Source organism: Podarcis liolepis (assembly GCF_965112155.1).
Source record: "Podarcis liolepis genome assembly, chromosome: 4".
In the NCBI taxonomy this organism is placed as follows: domain Eukaryota; kingdom Metazoa; phylum Chordata; class Lepidosauria; order Squamata; family Lacertidae; genus Podarcis; species Podarcis liolepis.
In genome coordinates, this window is record NC_139558.1 from 54,804,442 (window position 1) to 54,821,096 (window position 16,655).

The window sequence follows — 16,655 nt, forward strand, 5'->3', positions numbered from 1 at the left end:
CAAGTGTTCCAGGTAGCGGGAACTTTGAGCTCCCTCTAATATGTTCCATACATTTATATGGAAAAGCACTATGCAAATTTAAATAATAATAAAAATTACATATAATTCTGCTTCCCATGGGGAACAACACAGACATGAAACATGTTAAGAATCGTGGGGAGTGTCAAAGTATTTTCTCAATAAGTTTTCTTGCACCAGTTGTCTTCGCCTGTCTATTGTGTGATGAAAGTACAATTGGAAAACAAATGTCATCTGCAGGTTTCTCAAGTTAGTCTCCAATACAGGCATAGCAAGTAGTTGATCTAATTTCAAAGGTCAATAGCAATACATACAAATATAAGTAGACGGTTAAATCTTCCTGCTAGATCAGAGCACTATATTGATTGTACTTTAATCATTAATATTAGTAATGGTATGAATTGTTAAATTTGTTAGATTTGAGCATTGCATCCCAAATGTAACTATTAATCAGCTTCAGGAAGGATTGAGAGAGAACTTCTGAAAGGCTTCTATACATTTATTCAATCAAAATAGGAGTTCAGGTACCATCATTAAAAATTGAAATATATACCAAATATTTTAAAATAAATAAATGTCCTCTTCTGCACATTTGTCATAAAACATTGCTTTGTCTCTGAAGCAGTGTGCATTTATTTCAGAACACTTATATGCATATAAGTGTTGTAATAAAACCTTGAGGTTATTTACAAAAAGAATAAAACAATAAAATTCTCAGTAAAAAGGCTTAAAACAACTATTTAAAATGGTAAAAAAACAATTAAGATCAAGCAGCTATGCCATACAAAGTGCCCTTCTACACAACCACTCAGAAGTAAATTCTGCAAAGTTCAGTGGGGCTTACTCCCAGGTGCATAGTAAAGGTAAAGGTAAAGGATCCAGTTGTGACCGATTCTGGGGTTGCGGCGCTCATCTCGCTTTATTGGCCGTGGGAGCCAGCGTACAGCTTCCGGGTCATGTGGCCAGCATGACTAAGCTGCTTCTGGCAAACCAGAGCAGCGCACGGAAACGCCGTTTACGTTCCTGCCAGAGTGGTACCTATTTATCTACTTGCACTTTGACGTGCTTTTGAACTGCTAGGTTGGCAGGAGCAGGAACCGAGCAACAGGAGCTCACCCCGCCACAGGGATTCGAACCACAATCTTCTGATTGGCAAGTCCTAGGCTCTGTGGTTTAACCCACAGCGCCACCCACATCCCACAGGTGCATAGTACTACAGTCTAAATAAATGGAGATTACTTCCGTGTATTGGAAAGAATCCAGTGGAAGTTCATAATGACTAAGGACTCGTCCACACTTCCACTTGTCCCATGTATAGAAAGCATGTGTCTGAGTGGTTTTCCACTTGTCCTGTGCTTTCTAGGCATGGACCCAAGTGATTTTGCCTTTGCTCCACTGCTTTTCTCTGAAAACCCTGCTCTTTCGTTCTAGATTGGAACAAATGTCAATCCAGAGAAAACCCATTTGCTCCGATTCAGTAGTAAACAGAGGGGTTTCCCGGGGAAACCGGTGGGACAAGCAGACGTATGAATGAGTCCTAGGTTCTACTGAAAAGGGATTTAGGCATGGCTTTGCAAAAAAATTCAGCTACACATACGAGAAACTGAGCCGTTGCACAGGTACCCCCAGGTTGAAAAGCCAAGCCCAGGAGCTATGTTTCCAGGGCTCAGCAATAGCCAAAAATCATCTTGCTCAGGGACATAGTGAGACAGGATAGCGGATAGTTGGCTGGCTTCAGCCTTCACTCCTCTTAGGCCCTGCCTTTGCACGCGCAACACTAATTGGTGTTCATTATATAGCTAACATTCAGAACATATGGAAACATGCTACTGTGAACATATGTATCTAGCTGGATCATGGTGTGAAGACTGCAATCCCAACCCAACTCTATTTGTGCCTTTAAAAGATGCAATTGGATGCGCCAGAATAAGGTTGGGAAAGCATCTTGCAATGCAAATCGCATTGAAAACAATGCTGTGTAGATAGATGCCAGCTATACAAGATGTACATCAGATTTATACCCAATCCAGCAAGTGAGATGCACATAGGAGTTTGCTTACAGGGATAGATGTTCTTACCTAGATCCTATGTATGATGGTGTTCTTGAATACAGACACAGTTTAAAGCAAATATGGATCAGAAAACATAATACTATGGGAGCATCATTTTTTTATAAATCCCAGTATGTTTCTCATAATGAATTTGAACTATTCTACACAATGCACAAATCCACTTGTAATAAAAGATTTGGAACTTCACAATTTTGGTATGAGTGAACTTGTTTAACTAATACTTCATTGATAGTTTGTTCTAAAATTAAGGCTTCAATATATATAAAAATAAATCTTTAAAACAGATAATTTGTATTTACAAGATTCTTTAAAAATATATTATAACAGAATAAATATAGTTTTGAAAGATAATGTTCACAAAGTTAACAGTTTTAAATCTGTAATGTGCAAAGGTGTTTGTTGCTTCCTTGAAAGTGCCACCAACTGCCTTCAAAACACACTTTCCACGTTTTTTTCTTCCACTTAAGAGTGTACCAGAGGCGTAAAATCTGAAACTTCTTTTGGCCTAAGGATTTCTTCATGAGAACCTTGGAGCAGCTGCTTTGCATTTCTCATTTGTTCCTCAGATTCATTATCGTTTTTTGACTCCTCTGAAAGGACAATTATCTTGTCATAGGACTGTTCTTCTCCTTGTGACTGAGATGCAAGAAACTGAGAACTGTAAAAAGGCTTGCTTAAAAACTGTGAGGGAAAAAAAGAGAAGAAAGGTGAAGGAACTTGTTTTTTTCTAATCATTCCTGCTGCTTTTAAGAGACGCTTTAAACCAGGCATACAAATTTCCTATTTTCTGGTTGTCAGGAAAGACTAAAACATTAATCCAGGTGACTAACTGTCCATTACAATTCTAAGGATCTCAAAATCTCAATGCTTTTTCTTACCCTCAAGCTACAGATAGTGCCCTATAAACTATTATTTTTGAGGTGTCAGCATCATGGAAGAAATTCTTAAACTGAAGTACAGTGGGCAAATAAATAGTAAGTATTATTCATCCATATGTGGAAGAGGATCTCCATGGAGCTCAATGGAGCCATTGGAGTCCCATTCCCCACTGGCCCCCAGCCATATGCATACAGTCAAAGTGCACCGTTCAGTCATATCTGAAATGAGCAGCTTCTTTGTGCCTCACAAAGAGCAATTTGGTGAGATAATGGTACGTTTTGACACCGTAGAGAACTTCGGTGAGTGTCACCATCTGATGGGACATTCAGAAGAAAGGATTATGATACACCAATGGAGGAAAAATGACCACATTATTGCAGCTTTCCCATGATTTTTTAAAAAAATTGGGCTTAAACAAACCGAAACTATAGAGGGTTGTACTTATATTTACATATCTTGGATCTCCATGGAGAATAATTGGTTAATGGATGGATTGAGTTTTTAAATTAGATTTAGCAACAGATTCTTAAGTAAACTGTAAAGTACAAATGAACAAACCTCTATGAAATGTTGTGGTAAATAATACGAAGGTAAGAAGATGTATTTGGCCCATCGATAAACTTGTAAAATCATAAAGCAGATGAAAGGTAACAAAGCCAACACTGATAGCAGGATAATAGTCAGCTGCACTGTATTTATACCTGAATGCGGGGGGGGGGGGGGGAGGGAAAGAAACTGTTAATTCCTTTTGGAGTATATCATAGAGGTACATATTCCCCAACCCCTCACTTTCCTGTTTGAAAATTTAAATACTTCATAAGACATTCCACAATAACAAAATTACAACTAATACAATATTTACATTTGTTGATAGAGGCACAGAAGAAACGAAAATAAAATTTGGTCTGTTGTAAGCTTGTCTCATTTTAGCCAGCCACTTTCAGATGTAGAGTTCTTCTGTTCTATATAATAATTTTTTGTGCCTTCAAATCAAATGCACTTACCAAGTGTGCTGGGTGGTCCATTCAACTGCTGACAGTATGAGGACACCTGCATGCTAACATTCCACTGGCATGTGAATGGGCATATGCATTAAGAACACAAGAGTCTAGATCAGCTCAGTGGGCATCTAGTCCTGCAAACTGTTCTCATAGTGGCGAACCAGATGCCTATGGGAAGCCTGAAAGCAGGACATGAGCCCAACAGCATTCTTCCCACTTTTGATCCCCAGCAGCTGGCATTCAGAGATATAGAACATAGCCGCTGTGTCTAGTAGCCATTAAGTGTATTCAAACATGACTTGGTCAAAATCTCAGATTGGCAAGTGCTGACCCTATGGCCCAAATCAGACCTTTGCTTTTGCTTCAATAGGAAGATGCCCTAGTTCTTCCTAGTTTGGATGTGCTTCAGGAGCACAAAACTAAAGTATTAAAACCAAGATTCTTAGCTCATGCTCACTTACTTGAGTGTAAATGACATGAAATTCAGAAGGATTTATTTGTGAGTGACCGACCATGCATAGGATTAGCCTAGATGTTTTATATAAATCTAAGCACAAATCAGTGAGGTTTCACTTTAATTCAATCCATAAGTGGGGTGTGGGGTGGAGAAAGAGCACAGACTTTAAAAATGTCCTTTATGAATAGGTATTCAATCCATTAAATATTACCATTGTCAGTTGTAGTGATACATAAAGCGTTACTCCAGTCCCCATTTTTATTTAATTCAACAATAAATGCTTGAGCCTGAAGGCAATATGTTGTCCCAGGATCCAGATCAGGCAATGTGTTAGAAGACTGTGTTATATTCACATATCTAACCTAGTATGAAAGTAGGAAATTGACAAATGAGAATCTTAACAGCACAATCCTATCCTCCTTTCTAGGTCCTGCCCTTTCCCTTAAATCAGAAGGCTATGCTTGGAAAGCTAGCTGGAGCCTACTGGCTCTGACCCACTTCCTACAAAACCTCTTATTGTTTTGTGCCACAGCTTCAGGTTTCTGTACGTCAAAAAACATATGGCAAAGGATGCTGTCCCTTTTCAACCCTTCCCAGTGATGAAAGAATAAGGTGCTAAATCCTTATCTTAGAGAGGCCTGATTCTCCCACCCTACAAATCACTCATTACAAATCACTACCAGCAGCACACTTCTGTACCAGTAATCGAATGCTAGTAGAAGAGAATAGACTCCTACTGGGAAACTTACTTAGAAACTAATGTAGCCTGGTTGACCCTGTCAGTGCTATCTAATGATCAGGTTTAAGTTTTTGAGACACAGAACTCACTAAAGCTTTCCTGTACTTGTTTATGTAGCAACATATTTAATCCCATAACAGATTCACTCTACCTGTTCACCATCATAATCTTTCTTCCAAATTCGCATCTTGTAAGTCACAAAATCATGGCCATAAAAATGCTTTATGGAATATTTGCCACCATCTCTAGAAACAAGTGGGTCTGTGATTTGTACAATCAAGACCCCGGGTGTTGTAGCTTCAGCTTGTACAGCAGGTGGTTCAATGATTGCTAAATGAAGTGGAGGAAAACAAAAGTTAACAAATTTGTTTGTTTTTACTCTGCTCTTAGATCCATTTAAATATGCAGTACACCATATAAGAAGTTTGCTTTTTTTCACATGAGAAAGCACGAGAAAGCATTTTACCGTATATAGAATGAAACACTAGGGAAGACCAAGGATGGGGGCAGGAAGTGGCACCTGAATAGTTGTGGCACCATAAGAACACTATGTTATTTCTGCTTTTGCTAAGAACAAAAGCGGGAGTATGGAATGTTTTCACTGCCTCATCTTTTCAACTTCTTTTGAGGTTACATCGTCTCTGTTGAACAGATGGATGCAGGTTCAGTTTGTTAAACATGAATAAGAATGGTGCTTAATTTTGAGGGACTGATAGTTTATGCATTAATCGACTATGCTCTACCAAAATGCCTCTAGTTATAAGCAGCTTCATTGCTATGGCTACTGAACCAAATTTCTATGTCCATGACTGAGAACAGGTTTCCTGTGGATTTTCCCAGGAAAGGTCTGGGATCATAGTCTACATATGATTTTTGAAGCTTTATGACAGAGTATAATAAGCACATCATATTTCTCATTATATCATAAATGATCTGCACTTCCTCTCAAAGCACCTCAGCTACCTCTAGTTGTTTCTTAATGGATGCCTTGCGAATCGATTACCAAGAAATAATGCCCGCAACTACTTTTTGGATTCAGAAATGAAGAAATAAAATATATACAGGCCCACTTATTCTCTGGCTCCAATAGCATTTGAATGGTTTCAGAAGTATTTATTTTGGTTATAAAAAGGTCCAAATGCGTGCCACATTTTATGCACACCAACAAGCTAACCATCATAATATTCCGAAACTGCAATTAGTAACACTAGCTTGAGAGACAGAATGTGAAAATGACTGTGGGGCCATGTCCCCACCCCAACCCTCCAGTATTTTGACATAGCTATTTTGACTTAGCTTTCACAAGCCTTTCTCAGTGCATTGTTCAAACACAGCAGGGAAATACCCTGCTTTTTTTATTCAGAGAGTGGGTGTAGGAAGGGGACTGCCTTCAGGGTAAGATCTATAGAGAAAGTTTGCAGATAGCATACAACTGTTTAAGTGGACAAATAAATGGGATCAAAGTATAAATCCTTTGGGAACACTGATCAGGAACCTGTGGTTGTGGGCTTATAAAACTAGCTGCTGAAAGAGTACTTTGGATGAAGTAATCCAGGTAAATCAGATAAATGGAAACTAAAATGAAAAGTGAAACTATTCCAAAGGGCACAACAAGCCAAAGAGGCCCACAGAAAGCTGTACAAGCAAAGGAGCGGAATCCTAGGAGTGTGCCAAATCAGAGCAAAGGTTGTCCATGGGAAACTCTCATAGTCTATGAAAAACACAGACAGTTTACTAAGTTGAACATGGTCTTGGAACTTATGCACAGTATCCAACATAAGCTGAGTCCACCGAGCATACTTAGGTGATATCACCCTGTGCCTTTTTCTTTGCTCTAATTGGTCTTAACTAACCCATCACCATGATGTTGTTCTAAAGAAACCATATTGTTAAGCCAGACAACACAACCTTTAAAAATAATATTCCAGTGAACTTGAATCTTCACTTACTGTCACTGAATGGTGTGAAGGTGACGTTTACCCAGTCTGATCGCTCCTCCTCAACTTCAGTTCTAACTCTTACAATGTAACTACCATGTATAGGGATACTTGAAATATTGCACTTTGTGACGTCAGTTCTTTGGCATAAATCAGTGAACCCATTTCCATATCTGTAAAAATGGAAAGAAAATCAATGTGTTATTGAGGAAAGAATAGCTCTCTCTCTCTCTCTCATTTCAGGCAACAATTCATTTTCAATTCTTAAAAGTTGTATAATCAATGCATCATTTGAAACATCTATCATGTGGTATCCTTGGGCAGCTCCCAGTGCCCTTAGAGCCCAGTAGCAATGACTGCTCTGGAGGCCCTTATCTCCCCACTCCCAGGCTAGCCTCCACAGTGCTAAGTGGCTGCATCAAGCTATCCTTTAATTCCCCTTTATCCCCCTGCCCCAGCATCTCTGGGACATAGTGAGAAATTAATAGGGTGCCTAGACCTAGCCATACCACACTTTTTAAAGCGCTGCCTCTACAGCAGTCACCAGGGACCACTGATAGAGAAAGGTGCCCAACACAGGAAACTTTGGTCAAGGGCTCCACAAACCTGGAGCTGACCCTGGCACATTCCTTTTTCCCTCCCTTGCACCAAAGCATCTAAGATAGGGGGAGGGGTGGCCGTGGAAGTCTCCACAACTACAAGAAAGGGGCCTGGGGGGGGGAGGGCGGGGAACTAGCTGTCGACAAAGAAGATGTGCTTTGTTCTATGGCCTCTGTGATGCCCTTCCATAGATCATATGATTGTGCCCTTAAAATAAACTATTAAAATTATAAGCCATTTCACTCACACATACACTTTATACTGAACTGTGTAAGTCATGCTTCCTTTGTGAAAATGAGGTGGATCCCACTGGAGAAAAGTGTCGAACATAACTGAATGAAGTCTTACATTCTGAGGTTCTGGTACCATCCCATGCACTGTAAATACAAACATGATATGCTGTTTAAATGTGGCCTTGAATTTCTTTCACTGGTTGGGAAAATGTATTTAAACAATTGAGGATATAAATGTGGTTAATTCTTTCCTCCTACGCTTTTTAAAAAATACTGTTTTTATTTATTTTCATGGTACAGAAGATAAATTTTGAGAAAACAATTGTTACAACAGTAAACAACAAGTAACTTGTCCAGATAAAATTACAGACTTTTATCATGCCATGTGTTAAAGTTTCGTTTGATTACTCTAAGAGATCACACCACATTTCCCCATGAGTGCTGGGTGGATTCCTTCCACAGTCTGAACATACGCTTGCCATATGTTATAAAAGGAATATGGATTGTGTTTGCCCTTTGCCACTCTCTCCTGGCATGTTAGTTTCTCAGCCAATGCTATTGACCATAGTCTGTTATACCAAGAATCAATGTTTCCATCCAACATCTGGCTATCTCCATAAGAGCAGCAGTCAAAAGAAAGACTAAGAGGTGATCTTTAGAATAATCATGAGCAGACGGGATCCTAAGCCCAAGTAGTGCTAGTGCAGGGGACATTTCAATTGTTTTGTTGTATACCAAGCTTATTAATCCTCCTACTCTTAAAGCACTCATCTGGTGGGTACCAAGTTGGCAAAGGCTGTTCTAAATCATCACCATCCATTTGTCATTGTTGCTACTTCTTTATTAAGATACAACCTCAACTGTATCACCTCACCTGTTGTGTTATTTTTGGTTCTGAGATTTACAGCATGATAAATTTATTCAGAAAATGAAGGTATGGAAGGAAGGTCATATTTAAATCACAGAAGGATGGAAGAAAACATAGGGATATGTAATAAGGAATATTGAAAGATGGAAGAAAGCATCATATCAAGGATGTCAGAAATATAGACTATAAAAGTAGTTAACCAGCATTACTGAATACAAAACACAGAGCAGCCAGCCCTGCCATTAGGCAGAGGGAAGCAAGAAGAAGCATACTCATAAAAGACCAATGAATCGTGACGAATCAATATATGTTACAGGAAAATGGAATTTGGTTAAATATTAGGGGGGGAAATTTCATTATGAAAGTGGTCTGCGAAAGACTTCAACTGGCGGTTATCCAGAAAGGGCTGAACAAACATCTCTTTGTGAAACTTTGGCATTTTTCTTAGAGTCAAGGGCTGCATAGATGGCTGAAGTTCCTTGTACTCCCTTTTATGATTTATGAGCTGATTTCTGTCAATACTTGCTGAAACTTTTGTTTTTTAACTAGATGGCAGAAAACAGAGGGGGGGTTAAAAATAAAATACAAGAATATATGGTAAAATATGTTGTGAAATAGTTTATTTGCAGTCTGAAAATGCATTTGATCAGCAGTGAATTTTCAGTATCAGTTTACTCAATCTTGTAAAATACCATGATTGTTCAAGTGCTATGACTCGAGAATGAATCATATTATATTACACCCATCAGTTAGTTCATGGTGCACGGCTGTCCTTCCCTGTTCTTTGTATGTTTTTCAACTTGTCTTAGTTGCTACAAAACTGAAACTAGAAAATGTTCCATTATTTTCACAGTGGATAAAAATGATCTTCAAGAGGTATTTTAATGTTGATCTCATTATTTCAGCTCTCAGCTCGGATTCGTTGCCTATAACAACTGCAGGTCATTACAATATAGCAAAATAAATATATCTACTACCTTGATCTTATGAGGCAATTTCACTTTCCTCCTTATATCTTTCTGATCAGTACCCTTAAGTGTGGCATAAACCAGGGATGGAGTACCTTTTTAAAGTCTGAGGGCCACACTCCCCTTCTGGGCAACCACCCAGGGGCCACATGCCATTGGTGGGCAAGGCCAGAGGCAAAAGTGAACAGAGCAATGAATGGGAATTCTTCCTTTGTACAGTAGTCAAGTTTCTACACACATACCCCTAGCTACCCTCCATCCAGCCGAGCAAGAAGCATTGCCACAACCTAGTAGTTTGGCATTTTTAAGTTAGCATCTGGCAACCTGGTGATTGGACTATAACTTACAGCTGTGCTGGTTGGGGGGCAGATGGGTGTTGTAATCCAAGATATATGAAGGCTGGTGAAGGCTGAAATTCCACGTATTTCAGCAGGATTTAAATGCACAAAATGTACCAACTACATTACTTTTCCAGTGCAAGACCACTTTTAGTAAGTACTGTGAATTAACAGTACAGAGCAATATTTTTGTTCATAGTGGTTTAATTACTGAGTAAAAGCAATTGCAATGTATTCTTGGTAATGTACACAAGTTGGATTTGAGAATGTGGGATTCAAAGATGTTTGGCTCTAGAAGTTTCCATATGAAAGAACTTTCTACAACTATGAATGCAAGATACAGAACGGACTATGCTATGCCACTATCTGCATAGAATAAAGAGATCCAAACTCATCTGTTTTGCCTTACAAGTGGGAATGGAATCAAGAGTCAGCATTGTCTGGTACCTGCTGAGGCTCACACTCTAGCAGGGAGCCCCTTGTCAAGCATCACAGTCTCCCTCTCCTGCTGGTTCTCTTCCTTGCTGTTGCTGCCTATCCCCATGCCCTCCCCAAGCACTGACTGAATGAGAAGGAACCGCTGCTCCATTCATCTTTCACTCTTCCACTGGGCTATGAAACTCTGGAGCCAGCAATGTTTTCAACATGACTTTCAGTAGCATGCAGCTATAATGAACAGTTAGGTGCTTGCCAGTTTACACACTGGGCTATGAAAAAATAAGCAGTTCTAATCTCACTCCAGCCTTTGATTTGTTAACGTAAGAACTGTCTTCTTGGATCAGACAGGGAGTTGATCATTCCGTCTCCAGCTGTGGACAACAAGGTGCCTCTGAGAACCTTATAATCAGAGCACGATCAAAGTATCAATCCTCTTTCATTCCTTTACACAGGCATTCCATTCAGCTGACTTCACCGAGAAGAACCATGACTGGATTTGTTCTCCATTAATTTGTTTAATCACTTTGTAAACAGCATCTATCCGCCTATTATAGGAAAATTTCACAACTATCAATCAGGGTGTGTGTAGTCAAATTTTGTTATCTATGAGAAATGGATGGCTGCATCAGAACTAACAACCCTAAGATTATAAAAAGAAAAGAAAGATGGCTGTGTAGCCCGTAAGAAAAATTCCAAAATCCATATTAAGGCAACATCTTTATTAAGCCAGTCAAACTATCACAAGATAGTGTCCCAGTGTTCAGATTTTCTAGAACTCTTCATCCAGACTACGGCAAAGAAAGGAAATGTGGTTTCATGCAGGTGCATAAAAGATGGGGACAAACCAAAAATTAACCCAATTAAAACCTGAGGTACCAAGCCCATATACTACCTGAATCTTGATTGTATAAAAGAAGTCAGTACTGTGTGCAATCTCACATGTTCTACACAACTTCTATATGACTATATTGTCCCAAATAGTGCAATGAGAAAATACGTTCTAATTACTAACGCTGCTGTTCGGTTATGAGCTGTACACCTACAGTTATATTGGTAATAAAAAAAGACACTTGGTTTTAGTAACATTTCTATGAAAGTATCAATCACAGCTTTCTATTGCTTAAAGTCTTGGTGTTCTTTCACATATTTTAGTGTGTTTCCTTCTAGTTTCATCAGATAAACTGAACTATGGCTTGGATCCAGACTTGCATTAATGGTGGTATGCCACTTCGGCAAAAGGGAAGTCTATCTTACCACCTGTATTTCCATAAGAACTTAATCTGCTGAGTCAGGCCATCTAATCCACAGCATCCTGTTCCCACAGGAGCCAACCAGATGTGTGGGAAGCCTGCATGTAGTTGGACATGAGTACAACAGCACTCAGCCCACCTGTAATCCCCAGGAACTGACATTCAGAGGCATGATGAACCCAGTGCAATCCAATAATAGACGAAGCATGGGTGAGTAAGGCAATGAGGCGGCACTTTCTTGAGGAGCAGCCACCAACTGTTTTGCTTTGCTTGCTCACTGTGAATGACACCATTGAGCTCAATCCTTCCTGCTGTGTTACCCAAAGAGAGAGGATGTGTGATCAGGAAGAACCTTTCAGTCGGAAAGAATAGGTAAGGCATCAGAGGAAGTGTTGATTGCAAGTGAAAGAGGAACATTGAACAACTATGTGGAGGCAGCAGCTACTCCAGAAAAGAGGACTACTTGATCACCTGCCCTCTCTCACTGGGCAACAAGAGGATGGAAAAGAGGATTGGGCTTCTTAGGCCCAGTGCCTGTTCTTGCACCACTAACATGGAGAGCACAGGGAAGCCAGCAAAGATGAGATTTCCACAACCAACCAGCTATGCTGCACTGATGGGGTGGGGGTGGGGGGCAAGCAACTGGGCACAGGTAGCTATTTGCACTCTCTTTAGGCAGCTCCATGCACCTCACCCTCACTGCTGCTGTGTCCAAAGAGGATGAGCAAGAGATGGGATTGAGTAGTAACTTGTCTTGTTTGCTAACTTCCTTCCCTACCAAGCGGCACAGCTCAAAGGAGAAAAAACTGGGAGGGTGAGTGTGTATTCCAGGGGGCTTCATGGCTGTGTGTGTTTCCCCTCACCTGCATCATTCTAGCTTCCAGTGCAGGTCAAAGGAAGTGAGGAGAGAGGCATATTTACAGCTTGATTGCATCAGCAACAACTGCTGGTGAACTGCTTTTTCTTCAAACGTACAGTGTCAGTGTCAAACATGTTTCTTTAAAATTGTGTTTAATGTAAGGCACAGTGTGACCTAAAAAACTGGTTTAAGTTTCACGAAAGCTACAGCTGTTCCATCCAACTATGACAGGCACTGGAGTTTCTATAGGGTGTGTCTGGTCACCGTCTATGCCGAGTGGGTTGATTTAGAGCAATTATTTAGATCTCTAAGGGGGGGGGGAGAGAGAGACCAATTTAAATCAGTTTCCCATTGATACTTCTTTATATGTTTCCTAAACAATGGTGCCAATCTGACTTGTAAACCATGTTAATTCACAGCTGCTTGTAAAAAAGCCAACAAAAGTTACTGACATGCAAACTACCTTGTTGAGAGCTGGCAGGGCAGGGATATAAAACTGCATTCCTATACTGGGCATGGAAGAGGACTCCCTCCTCCAGCTGTCTATTTGGTTTATTTGCCAAGCACAAAGGAGGAACAGAGCAACCTGTCCAGCAAGTCCACTTGCCTGCATGAAATGCCTGGTCACTTATGGCAACCAACGCAAAAGTGAAAAAGATCATTATTACACTTTTGTTTCATTATTGCAACCAGATCCTATGTCTTTCACTTTGAAGGACTGGTCTGAATGAACTTAAATCATAGTTAAACTATGGTTTAAATGGGAATGCACTGCATACGTATTGGTGCACACAGCTGAAACTGCTGGTGCTTCACTCCTCTCCTGCTCCTGATGAGCTTCCAGGAAACAAGTTGCGGTCTAACTTAGCATTGCTTCCAAATCCAGGCTCATTGTTGTTGTTTTTTTAAAAAATGAGTCAAGAACAAACCTTGGTTATGGTTCATGGGAAAGAAACAAACCAGAACCTGAGTTCAGATGCAACGCTATGCCAGACTATGGCTTAGTTCTCAGCAGCAGCAAGACCCACAGAAGAAGCGCCCTGTGCAAAAACACCCCTATGTGTTTCTGAGGCTCCGTGTATACACACCGTCAGCCGTGTGCATCAACATGTGTGCACAGCAGGCTACGACAACAAACCATTGCCTGGGAGCCTCCAATCTGCCTTTGATCTCATCCCCACCCACCTTTTTCTGTTTTAACAGTACAAATTCTACAAACACCTTCCATATCTCCTCAGAATCATTTCTCCTGCATGTTCCCAGTCTTACCTTAAAGGCACTTGTTAATTTATCATTAACATACCATTACACCTCCTTATACCATACTAATATACCTCTTTATACCATTACAGTGGTACCTCTGCGGATGGGATCTGTTCCGGAGGTCCGGTTGGATCCCAAGGTTTACGCAACCTGTGGATCGCTTCTGCGCATGCAAGCTCCGCAAAACCCAGAAAAATACTTCAGGGTTTGCCGCATTCGCAACCTAAAGTTTACGTAAACAGAGGGTTACGTAATGTGAGGTACTAATGTATTCCATTTTATATTCTGCTTGCCCCTTCCACTTCCTAGCTATAATAATTTGTGCTGCTGTCAATAAATTTGTGAGTAAGTGCTTCATAGCCTGCGAACCTTCCACCCCATCGTAAGTAATGCTACCTCTATACTTTCGGTCACTTTTAACCCAGTGATAACCTGTTATCTCCTTAAACACCCTTTGCCCCCCCCCCAATGTACATATTTACACCCCCACCACATGTGGACATAATTCCGTTTCCTGGCATCCCCTCCCATATAACATCGGATATTCCTTGTTTATTTGATTTAATTTGACCAGTGTTGAATACCTTCTCCAAACTAATTTATGATAACATACTTTCACACATATTTTCCTCCAGCTTTGACTATCTACCCTGTCATCTCCTTTCCCCACACCCCTTTTAATTGATCTTCTTGATCCTTCTACTAATATTTTATAAATCTCACTGGTTCCCTCGCCCCTTCTGATGACTCCGGGCTTGCCATAGGTCCGGAAAATCCCCGATGGCGAAACAGCTCAAGTAGCTTAAAATCTGGGTTTGTTCCCAAACAATTTGGGTGGTTTCCTAAAAAAAACCCTCAACAACTTTGCGGCTGTGTCACGAATTTTACTTTTCGAAATATAGCAACCCCCGATGGCTCCTGGTGGAGGGCAGCAGCCGGACACATGCGCGGGAGGCGAAGAGAAATCTCGTCCCAATTCCGAGGGAAAACAGCAGCTTCTGGCCGGCCGCTCCCAGAAGTAACCCCGGGAAGCCCTGGACGAGAGGAGCCGCCCTTTCCTTACCTGACCAGAAAAGGCAGCTGCAAATGAGGCAGGGCCAGCCTCGTGGGTCCATCTCCCACGAAGGCTCGCTTCCCGAGGGGGCAGTCGATGCCCCCTGCAGAACTCGCCTGGGCGGACTCCTCCGTAAGGCGCCCCGCACGATTCTCTCGGAGCGGCTCAGTCACGTCCGGGCGCCTCCTCCTCCTCCGACCTCTCCCTTCTCCTTTCTGCGCTTGGCTCCCCTCATAGCGCCCAAACCGCGTGGCCTCAGCCCAGCGCGGCCACTTCCTCGCGCTCGCTGTCTGGAAGCAGCCCAGGTGAACCTCGCTCCCCGGACGAAACACACGGGAACTCCCGCCTCCCGACGCTGCCCTGGGAGGCGGGAGGCAGCAACGGAGCCGCGCCCTCAGCGCCCCTGGCGAGCCAACAGCGCCCAGCAAACGTCGCAGGTGTTGCTGCTGCTGCTGCTGCTGTGTGTCCCTACGGCCTATGAAGCCCGCTCAGGAAGTGTTGTGGCAGCCGGGAGCTGTAAAGAGGAATCATTCCCATCTGCCTCAAGCCATCACATTCTCTGAACGCAGGGACCAAATTAAGATAGGGGACTGTTTTTCATAGCCAACTCATCACAAGCCCCTCATAATTAGATAATCCCGCGTGAACAAACAACACTGAATTTATTAAAACCAGTTCGTCCTCAATCAAGAACATAAGAAGAGACCTGCTGGATCAGGCCCAAGGCCAGCATCTGTTCTCACATTGCTCAGCCAGAAGCCCAATGAGCAGCTCACAAAAAGGAACCGACTGCAGCCACACTTTGGCCACTTGCGATTCTTAGTGAATGGTGTTCAGAGGCATACTCTACTGATCCACGGATACTATGACCACTCAGCAGGGAATATAACCACAGCGCCAGCAACCCAGAAAAATATATCGCCCTCTCGCTGATTTGTTCTCATCCAGGGGGATAACTAGTCTAGTCGCAGCCAAGTACATGTGCTGCTACTGCTGCTCTGTGTGTATAATAAATGGATAAAAAGCTGATTTGGCTGGCATATTGCACTTGGTGCATTCAGCCACATGCTGGGTAAGTTTGCTGCAAATGTCTGTTTTCACTCTTTCATTTACCTGATTCTCTTACATTGATATACCACCTTTTCCCCCATCATGGGGCTGAAGTTAATGTACATGTTGCCCCATCCAGACAGTGGCCAGACCCGGATCTTATTTGCTTCAGCAAGGTGGTGGCCTCATATGCCTTCTGACGTAAGCACAGAACTCCACATGCTTACTTGTATTTATTTCCATTTTAGTCCATCCCTACTCCAAGGAGCTCATTGTTCTCCTCCCCGATTTCCCCCTCACAACAGCCCTGTGAGGTAGATTTGTCAGAAAGAATTATCAGGCTAAAGTTGCCCATTGAGTTATATGGTGGATGAGAGGAATTTAAACTTGGGTCTCTCTAGTCCTAGTTCAACTGTCTTTTTTATAGTTTTTATTTGATTTTACAAGTATATAATTATAACCATTACAACCATTCACATCCACATTTACAGATTCCTCTGAATCTCTGGACTTCCCACCTCCCCTCCATGGATCCTATTATTAAACCTTTTCTACTGCATCTTTTCCAACACTCATCATTCCAAAACAACAGTCTTAACCACTGTACCAAAATTTGAGCCTAACAAATCTG

General features: G+C 41.5%; 1 protein-coding gene across 3 annotated transcripts; it reads right to left on the bottom strand.

Annotated features, from left to right (window-relative positions):
- Positions 1-506: 506 nt before the first annotated feature.
- LOC310705521 (interleukin-10 receptor subunit beta-like) lies at positions 507-15,336 on the bottom strand. 3 transcript variants are annotated; one of them, XM_083500128.1, is made up of 7 exons: positions 14,984-15,336; positions 7,957-8,080; positions 7,116-7,276; positions 5,318-5,496; positions 4,639-4,789; positions 3,528-3,670; positions 507-2,771 (listed from the first exon to the last, which is right to left on the bottom strand). In XM_083500128.1, exons 1-7 carry the CDS (start codon positions 15,033-15,035, stop codon positions 2,553-2,555), a joined length of 1,029 nt encoding a protein of 342 aa, XP_083356254.1. In that variant the 5' UTR covers positions 15,036-15,336; the 3' UTR covers positions 507-2,552. The 3 variants fall into 3 exon arrangements, with proteins under 3 accessions (XP_083356254.1, XP_083356253.1, XP_083356255.1); XM_083500127.1 differs by having other exon boundaries at positions 7,951-8,080; positions 14,984-15,318; XM_083500129.1 differs by having other exon boundaries at positions 8,052-8,080; positions 14,984-15,272.
- Positions 15,337-16,655: the final 1,319 nt, after the last annotated feature.